The following is a 9,860-nucleotide window of genomic DNA, read 5'->3' as shown; positions in this document are numbered from 1 at the left end:
GGTACATGGTGGGGGGAGGGGGGTGGGAGGGGCGTGTGCAGGGTTGGGGTGCAGGGGGCTGGCCCAGATCTGGGAGATTTCTGTTTGGTCCTCAGCTGGAGCGAGAAGGACTTGGTGTGACTGGAAAGGCGATGTTTAGAATGTAAAAGATTCCTTTATGAACCACAGTGACTGCGTGTGAGCCCAGACCCAGCTCAAAACAAGGCTGTCACCGTATACAGAGTCCTACATTTGGTGTTTCACAGGAATACGAGAGTTGCCTGTGAGGACACCAGGCTCCTCCTGAGTTACATAAAGTGACAAGTGGAAGTCCCTGTCCCCAGAGGGCCCACTGGGAGCAGCTTGGGTGTACCCTGCCTGGCCTGCCCCGAGCGTGTCCAGGAGTGGGCCCCCGTCCCTGCCGCGCACGTCTTCTCCCCTCCCTTCTCACGCTGGCTGCCTGCGGGTCGTAGGGTGCCTGCTGCCAGCAGGGGTCTCTGGCCCTGCTGTCCCCAGGATCCCCAGTATCTGTCTCGTCCCCTCCACAGCTGGTTTCCCCAGCACAGGGTGTGACCACAGGTCACGTGACTGGACTCTGAATTTATGCCTAGGAGAAGCGTCAAAAATACACGAAAATCCTAAAAGTGCTGTACGCTCAGCACTAATGTTTGCCCAAGATAAGGCTTCCTTTTGTGATGCTCATAACCCTTCCGGTGATGCTCATAACCCTCGCCCTCCTGTGGGCAGAGAAGTTGGGGGGCCCTTTGGATTGGGCCCTCGCTTGCTCGGAGGGGCTGTCTGTGCCCTGGAGGGGGTCCCATGCAACTGGGCATCAGCTGGAGCAAGTAGGGAGGGGTCCCGCCTGGGGAGACCTGCAGGCCTGGGCTCTGGGCCCTCGGCTGGTGGAACCCGGGGTCCCCGGTCGGCGTGCGTGAAGCTGGGGCTGCCTCGTGCCTCAGGTCCCCCTTCTTCCCTAGGACCATCCCGAGACACCGTGTCCCTAACTGGACAGACCCTTCGTTTAGCAACACCTGAAACCTTCCGGCACTCAGACCACGCTTCCAGATTCTTACTCTGCGAAAGAAATGGGCACCCTTTCAGACTCTAAAAGATGGTGTCAGTGTAAAATGCCTGGTCTGACACTAATTTTTTTGTTTTTTCTGTGTTTTTGTCATAGGTAGTCCTGGAGAGCCCACTTGTCTCAGTTGTGCTAACGCGGTGGGGCTGATAAGCCACTTGTAAGTAAATCACATCCCTCCCTGTCCTTCTGTAAGTGGGAGCTTGGAAGCGCTCGAGTGATGTGTGACTGACTCCTGATCGTGGGGACACGGTACTTCCTACGTTCCTGGTTTTTGTTTTATTTCTTTTTGCCCTTTATCTTTTCATTTTGAAACACATAACCACGTATGTTAGTGGATCTTTGGAAAATAGACGTTCATAGTCTGAGTATCTGTTACAAATATTATTAGCATTTTGGTGAATTTTATTCTAGTCTTTTTTTCATTCTTCTGTTATTTATCATTTAAGTGTTTTTATTTAGTTTTGAGAGCAGGAGAGAGAGTGTGAGTGGGGGAGGGGCAGAGAGAGGGGGACAGATGATCCGAAGCAGGCTCTGTGCTGACATCAGCAAGCCTGATGGGGGATTTGAACTCACAAACCGCGAGATCATGACCTGAGACACAGATGAGCATCTGCCTTCCGACTGAGCCACCCAGACGCCACTTCAAGTCCCTTCATGGACTTGTGCAAAAAGACATTGGCTGCGGGGCGCCTGGGTGGCTTAGTCGGTTAAGCGTCCGACTTTCGCTTAGGTCATGATCTCACGTTCGTGGGTTCGAGCCCCGCGTCGGGCTCTGTGCTGACTGCCAGCTCGGAGCCTGGAGCCTGTTTCAGTCTGTGACTCCCTCTCTCTCTGACCCTCCCCTGCTCACGCTGTCTCTCTCTCTTTCTCCTAGAAATAAAAAGTTTTAAAAAAAAATTTAAAAAAAAAAAAAAAAAAAGACATTGGCTGCTCCAGGCAGCATTGCAGGTGTGGGGCCCCATCAGTGAACATACTAGACTTTCCCTTGAACCCCATTTGGTTCACAGAGCATCATGTTAAGTGAGTGGTGGCCACAGGGCTTACCCCCACCTGGTTCTGGAGTGTGGTGGACTTAGCCATTCCCTCTGGTGAGAAGTCTGTCATACTATTGCGAGGCTGGAGGGCTTCTTGGAGGGAGTGGCATCCATACTTCCCTGTCCACTGTCGCACGTGAACTTGAACTCCTCTCAGGATTCCTGTTGTCTCCCACCTGCATCACCTCTGCCCAGCATCCCGAGCATAATTTCCTTCTGGTCCCTGTCACCTGCGTGGTGGGGTGGCCAGACCTCTCTCCGGATCCCGGGCCCTTGTCCACTTGCCCCAGACCCAGAGGGGAGCCCAGCTCCCCCGTCCCTGATTCTCCCTGTTGGACAGTGCAGGACCCGCTTCCTGTGCCGTCCAGGTGGCCCCTCACAGCCTCTTGCCCATGGAACCATGGGGTCTTTTGAGTTTTTTACTCATTTGAGATTGTTAATTTGTTACCTCATCTTGGCTGTAACACCTTTCTGGAGAGGGGCGCCTGGGGGGCTCAGTCGGTTAGGCGTCCGACTTCGACTCAGGTCATGATCTCACGGTTCATGACTTCCAGCCCCGCGTCGGGCTCTGTGCTGACAGCCGAGTCTGCTTGGGATTCTCTCCTTCTCCGTCTCTTTGCTCCTCCCCTGCTTGTCTCTGTCTCTCAAAATAAAGTAATAAACATTTTTTTTTTTTAAAGACCTTTCCTCTCTCGGGTAAAGGCCCCTATCTGTATGCAGGCCGCATGCGCGCATTGAAGGCAGGTCCCCAGACGGGTTGCATTTGGTCTTGTGAATGGGCCTCCTGCCACCGTCTCTGAGTGCTTATTGCTGGCATGTGAGTTACCAGTCGCCTGTGTCCAGCGGCCTCTCAGCTCTGTTGGCCGTGGTTTAGTTCCTCCCGTAACAGTATCCTTTGTGGTGGGGACGCCCTGGGACTTGGTAACAGTAACAGCGTGTGTCTCCTCCTCTCGCTTCTGCTGCAGCGGCTTCTCTCCAGCCAGGTCAGAAGCGCTGCGGCCAGAAGCAGGGTTTTGGCGTGGGGTCTGGAGGGTGGGCTTTTGTTTATTTATGTGTTTATTTCTGAGAGAGAGACAGCGTGAGCAGGGGAGGGTCAGAGAGAGAGGGAGACATAGAATCCAAAGCAGCTCCAGGCTCTGAGCTGTCAGCACAGAGCCCGACGTGGGGCTCGAACCCACGAACTATGAGATCGTGACCTGAGCCGAAGTTGGACGCTTAACCGACTGAGCCCCCCAGGCGTCCCTGCACTAACATGTTTTTACTAGGAATAGATTTTGAATTTTTCAGGCACCTTTTAAGAGCCAAATGTACTGCATTTAAGATTCATATTAAAATATAAGCACTGTGCTCTATTAATGTGAATTTTTTATAAGTTAACAATTTTTACAAAGTTAAGCAATGAGGGATGCCTGGCTGGCTCAGTCGGTGGATCATATGACTCTTAATCTCGGGGTCAGTCGTGGGTTCAAGCCCCACATTGGGTATAGATTACTTAAAAATAAGTGAAATAAGAGGATATATAAAAAAAGGAAAGTAAAGCAATGAGAACTTTATAGCTATTTTGCTGGACTCATGCATTTGAAATGAGCAATTATAGGTGAAAGTTGAAGTTTTATATCACATGCAGGACATGTTACTTGTTACTTTGACAGCACAGATAAGTACAGGTGACCCTTGGACAAGGCAGGGCAGGGCCGGGCGCCCCAGCCCCTGTGCAGCCGAAAATGCACGTATGACTTTTGACTTCCGGAAAACTTAGCTACCGATGGCCTGCTGTTGACTGGAAGCCTTGCCAGACATAAAGAGTCAATTAGCACGTGATTTGTGCCGCATCCTAGGCTGTAGTCTTACACTGAAGCTAGCTAGACGAAAGGAAACTTCAGAAAACGGTCAGGAAGAAACACAGGACTGTCCGCGGTTATGAAAAAGCCTCGGCATGGACGTGGCCGGCATGGTTGTCCGAGGCCAGCATGGGGGCGGTGCTGTGTGTGGGGTTCTGTCCTCTCGGTCTTCGGCTCAGGTGGTGCCCACCCCAGAGGGTGAGCAGCTGCGCAGTTCCTGAGCCAGGACCGCTCCGTGGGCGTTACCTAGCTGCCCTTGACCTCCTGCATCCTGGATGCCCTCCTGCATCCTGGATGCCCTCCTCCATCCTGGAAGTCAAGGCAGAGAGGGAGCACCTGGGATGGGAACGAGCGAGGTGCAGCTGCTCCGTTGCAAAGCTCCCCAAGCGCTGGAGCTTGTTCAGCGGGGGTGGGGTGGGGGGGTGTCTCCTGCCTGGGACTGTTCTGGGGACTGGTGGCGGCCGCTTCCCTGGCCCCCAGAGTGCTGCTGCAGGGTACGCTGGACGCCACATGGCCTCACGGGCTCTGAGGTGTTGTGGGCGGCAGCCTCTGGCTCCCCCGCCGAGGGGCAGCGTGTCCCGCAGCCTGTGTCACCTCTCGTCTCCGGGCAGAGAGGCGCCTGCTCCCGAAACCATTCCTCCTGGTCCTGGTACCTGTTGCTTTAACGTCCGCTTTTGCTTCCCTTTCTTGTTGGTGTGTCCCTCGGCCCTTGCTGGCACCATGTCCCTGAAGGCCTGAAGGTGGCATGTTGAGGGTTGGTACCCTCCGTGGCCCAGCCTCAGGTCGTCGTCTGGCTGAGCTGTCCCCTTGGGAACGGGACGTGTCAGGTGTCAAGTGGCCCGCAGGTGTTGTGCCTGTGGCACCTTTATGGGAGTCCAGAGGGCGCCCTGGGGAGAGCAGGCCCCGTCCCTCTGCCTGCCGTCCTGTGGCCGTGCAGCTGGTGCTGTGAGGCACGGAAGTGCCCAGACCCTGTGAACGCATTCCTTTGCCGGGCACTACTTAGACCTTCTCCTCTTCTTGTTAAGATTTCATTTCATTTCGTTTCATTTCATTTCGTGTATTTATCTTGAGAGAGAGAGAAAAAGTGTGTGTGTGTGTGTGCGCGCGTGCATGTGCACACACACACGCAAATGGAAGAGAGTCAGAGAGAGAGAGAGGAAGACAGAATACCAAGCAGGCTCCACACTCTTAGTGCAACACCCAGTGTGGGCCTTGATCTCACAAACTGAGACCATGACCTGAGACAAAATCAAGAGCTGGACACTTAACTGACTGAGTCTCCAGGCACCACAAAATTTTATTTTATTCTTAATTTTTAAAAATTTTATTTGAGAGAAAGAGAAAATGAACAAGTGGAGGAGGGACAGAGTAGGGGTGGGGGAGAGAATCCTAAGCAGGCTCTGCATGCCTCGTTGAACCTGATGTGGGGCTCGATCCCACAACTGACATGACCTGACCTGAAATTAAGAGTCAGACGCTTAACTGACTGAGCCCTCCAGATGCTCCCACCCTCAAGATTTTATTTTCTTTAAAAACAAAACAAAACTTTTTTTTATAGTTTATTTATTTTTGAGACAGAGCGTGTGAGTGGGGGAGGGTCAGAGAGAGGGGAGATACAGAATCTGAGCTGTCAGCACAGAGCCTGATGTGGGGCTTGAACCCACGAACCGTGAGATCATGGCCTGAGCCGAAGTCAGACGCTTAACCAACTGAGCCACCCAGGTGCCCCGATTTTGTTTTCAAGTAATGTCTACACCCAGAGTGGCGCCTGAACTCACCAACCCCATGATCAAGAGTCCAATGCTTCGGTGCCTGGGTGGCTCAGTCGTCTGACTTTTGACTTCTGCTTGGGTCATGATCTCATGGTCAGGGGGTCGGGCTCTGCGCTGAGTGCGGAGCTGCCTAAATTCTGTCTTTCTCTCTGTCTCTCCTGTCTCTGCCCTTTTCCCTCACTTGGGCTCACTGTCTTTAAAAAAAAAAAAAAGGCACATGCTCTGCCCCCCAAGTCACCCAGGCACCCCTGCTTTTCCTCTTCTTGAAGGTGGCAGCCAGTGGTCAGTGTCCAGGTGGACGCGGGAGGCCACACCCTTAGGTGAAGCGAGCACCTTGGTCAGGAGTCCCTGCGCTTTCTCGTGGGAACAGACAGCCCTCTAGTGACTGTACTTTCTGTGTCCAGAGTGGTTTTCCCCACTTAGAAGGGAAGCAAAGAAAAAAGCAGGAGAAGGCGTGGTGGTGGGAAGCTGGGCCCGCTGACCCCGTGGAGGCGAGGCAGGCAGGCGCTTCTCAGGAGGGACGCCGAGCCGTGGGCTGTAGCGAGCTGGGGCAGAGCAGGGTCCCAGCCCGCCCAGGGGAAGGCAGCAGTGCCCAGGTGAGTTGTGTTTTGACAAATATTTTTAAAGTAACAAGTTATGCAATGTTATGATTTTTGAAAACAGCTAAGCCTTTCAGGGTAGAATCTTAGTCATGTTAGTCGCTAACGTGCTTGAAAATAATCAAATTCTGGAGCCTCACTGGCCAGAGGACATGCCGGGCCTCTGCTTGCTGCACTCTCACGGTCTCAGTCCTTGCCGGGTGGCCGCCCTGCGCACGGCTGACATGCCTCCTGGTGGAAGCCAGCTTCGTCCTCGCGCACTGAGCGCTAATTAAGTTTGACAGAGGTAGACGGCAGGTTCGCCCCCGCATCAGGAGGTGAGGCCGAGGCATAGAAGGCAGTCTGTGGCCACAGTCCCACAGCCCTAAGTGACCGAGCAGGTCTGCTGTGCTCTGTGCTTCCTGTTCCTCAGCAGCTGTGACCCAGTCGGGGCAGGGTGGGTGCGAGGCCACCCACTTCCAGCTCGGGTGTTGACTGTGGGGCCCCATGGCTCATGGCGCAGGACTGACCCTGCCCTTTGAAGGCAGGAACGGGGGCCCTGGACAGGCAGGAGGCCAGCGAGAGGCTGCTCAGTGGGTGTCCAGTGATGCCCTGTGCCGGCTGTCCCCATGCGACACAGGCTGTGAACCGAGGCGGGCATGCCCCCGTCTGTCCTTCGGCACTTCCCACCTGGAAGGGGTGCGGCCGAACCGGACATTCCCTGGCTTCCTCCACCCCTGCTTGGCGGCTGCCAGCTCCCTGGTAGGTGTCACTTTGTGCCCGACGCTCCCTGGGCACTTCACATGTGCATCACCGCATCCATTTATGGAGGACACTCACGGAGCACAGAGAGGTTAATTAACTTGTCCAAGGTCTCAGCACCAAGTAGTGGGTTGGGATTTGGAGAGGGACAGGCCACTACCAGCAGGTGGGAAGAGGCTGGGCTGTGTGGGTTATGAGCATGAGCCTGCGAGGTGGCTTGGAGGCTGTGGCCTCCCTGGGGTGGGTGCAGGCCGGCAGCGGAGCATTGTCTGCTGTGACGGGTGGGGTACAGAGCGGATCACGGGGCTCCGAGAGTCGTGCAGGCCAGGAGCGCCAGGCCGAGCTCATCAAGGCTCTAGGCCGAGCAGAGGGAGCAGCGCGGGGAAGAAAGGGAGGAGGGGGCTCGGATCATGAATCTTGGGGTTTTGCCATCTTGCAAAACGGCTCTGCCAGGCGGTGCGCGGGTTTGGGTCCGTGTGGGTTTGAGCGTCCTCACTGACTTCAGGGACTCGCTCAAAACTGCAGGTCTTTGCAGAAAGTCACCAGGAAGGGAAAGGACTTCCCTGCCTCTGCCCTCACCACCAAATTCCCCAAGTCTGGGAACCCACCTCGGAGACCTGCCCCGAGGTCGGGTCTGTAGTCCAGGGCTCCGGGGTCAAGCTTCTGTTCGTGTCCAACCTGCCCTTTGATCCCCTGGGCCCCACTCCAGGCCCCTTGGTGTCCTGGTGCCCTCCATGAGCCCGCGGGGACCGGCTGCTCTCCACCCCTCACACAAGCCCCTTCCTGGCAGCTCCTCCTCCTCCTCCTGATGTGTTTTCCGGGCACGCAGATGCAGTGGGGGAGTTAGTGTCCGGTGCTGGGAAGGTGGAGTGTCGAGTGGTTGTGACATGGCCCTGGTCCGTGTCGCTCTTGCTGGTACGAGGTGCCGGGAGGTCGCAGGCGGTGGCCGCCCCTCAATGCTGTTTTCCTTTCTCTCCTCCAGGAATGTTTCGTTTCGCTGCTGCACTCCCGCCCACCCCGTGTACCTGGCCTTCAGAGCCGATCCCCGTGGCTGCTGGACTGCGAGGCCCGAGCGTGTATGCTCTGCGGCCCGACCGCCATGGGCCCCCATCCCCGCCGGCCTGGTCGCCACAGGGCCGCGATTCCTTCCCACGCGCTGTTGGCACTCGTCGCCCCCGCTGGGCGATGACTCTGTGGTGGAGAAGTCCCTCAAGTCCTTGAAGGACAAGAACAAGAAGCTGGAGGAGGGAGGCCCCGTGTACAGCCCCCCGCCGGAGGTGACCGTGAAGAAGTCCCTGGGGCAAAGGGTCCTGGATGAGCTGAGGCACTACTACCATGGCTTCCGCCTGCTCTGGATTGACACCAAGATCGCGGCCCGCATGCTCTGGCGGGTCCTCCACGGCCACAGCCTGACCCGCAGGGAACGCAGGCAGGTAACGGCACTTGGCCGCTCCTGGGCGGGCCGCCACTCAGGTGCTCTCACGTCCTCCGGGGCCTGGCTTGCTGCTGCTTGATTAAAAGATGATGATAATAACAGGCAGCTCACGCCGTGAACCTCCCTGTGCCACCGCTCATGATCTCTTGGTGCCTCTGCGTCTACTGTCCCTCGTGGCCGGGACCTGCGCCACTGCATCGGCCTTCTTGCCTGTCGCAGGAGGCCTGTGTGCACCCGGCGGACTTCTTGTGCGGGGTGGCTGCCTTTTCTGTCGTGTTGCTTCCACAAGTCTGTCTTTCGGGCTGTGCCTGTCCCTCTGTGGGCTGGGTCTTATTTATCCTTGGGGCTAAGCTCCTGGCTCTGAGCTCTCACCTCTGGCTTCAGCTCCAGAACCTGCCCGCTCACCTGCTTGTCAGCTGCCAGAAGCTTCTGGTCTGGCATTTGGTGCACCAGCTTTCTCTGCCATTCACCAGCTTTTTTCTTTTAAAGCTATTTTTTTAAAGGTTATTTATTTTGAGACAGTGAGTGTGAGCAGGGGAGGGGCAGAGAGAAAGGGAGAGAGAGAATCCTAAACAGTCTCCTCACTGTCAGCACAGAGCCTGACTCGGTGCTTGATCCCATGAACCGTGAGAGCATGACCCGAAATCAAGAGTCCCACACTTAACTGACCCAGCGCCCCAGGTGCCCCTGCCGTTCATCAGCTCTTAAAAAAAGATTGTTCCTATTCTTGTAGGAGCTCAGACCTTCTAGGTGTCTTGTTTTGTCTGAAATAGCTGACAGTTACACTGTAGGCTTTTCTTTTTTCTTCCCTTCTTGCTCTTCTCTTTTTTGGAGAGTTCCCGGGGGGCAAAGGGCAGCTCTAAGTTCTCAGCGCCCTAGGATTCTCCAAGGAAAAGTGCAGAAATCTCTTTTCCCTTGAAGTTGACTACTGGAGGATTCCTTTGTGAGAAAACAAGGACTTGATTTGAACACAACGTTGGGAGTTGGCTGCTACATGTGAGAGTTACTCTGGCTTCTGATTTTATACTTGTTCTCAAGCACTTCGTGGAGAACCTGGGTCGGAGTTGTTTAACTGGCCAGAGTTGCCCCCGGGATGCCGCGGTAGAGGGAGCAGATGGATCGTTGGAAGAAGGACGGTGTGTATCGGGATTTCAGGATCATCCCGTTAGTGTCTGTCGGGTGTTGATGACAGTGTGCGTTGCTGAGTTAATCACAGTGTATGTAATGCCTTATGCCCTGGACGCCCATGCGCTCCTCGCCCATCCCGCTGCAGGGTTTGCTGCTGCGCTGAAGACGGTGAGACTGAATAAAAACAAAATAGAAAGAGTGGGAGCAGATGAGCACGTGCCAGAGGGGAGGTCCCGGTGTGCGTGTGGCC

General features: G+C 55.3%; 1 protein-coding gene across 1 annotated transcript in view; it reads left to right on the top strand.

Moving 5' to 3' along the window:
• Positions 1 to 9,860, top strand: part of LETM1 (leucine zipper and EF-hand containing transmembrane protein 1) — a gene marked incomplete at its 5' end in the record, with an annotated part of 35,230 nt that overhangs the window by 3,893 nt on the left and 21,477 nt on the right. Inside the window, 2 exons of the mRNA XM_077750403.1 lie at positions 1,157 to 1,217; positions 8,030 to 8,480. Coding sequence (XP_077606529.1) covers positions 1,157 to 1,217; positions 8,030 to 8,480 — 512 coding nt within the window. The remainder of the gene's footprint in view (positions 1 to 1,156; positions 1,218 to 8,029; positions 8,481 to 9,860) is intronic.

Source organism: Crocuta crocuta, unplaced genomic scaffold (assembly GCF_008692635.1).
Source record: "Crocuta crocuta isolate KB4526 unplaced genomic scaffold, BGI_CrCroc_1.0 scaffold179, whole genome shotgun sequence".
NCBI lineage: Eukaryota > Metazoa > Chordata > Mammalia > Carnivora > Hyaenidae > Crocuta > Crocuta crocuta.
This window is presented reverse-complemented; position numbering and strand designations above follow the sequence as displayed.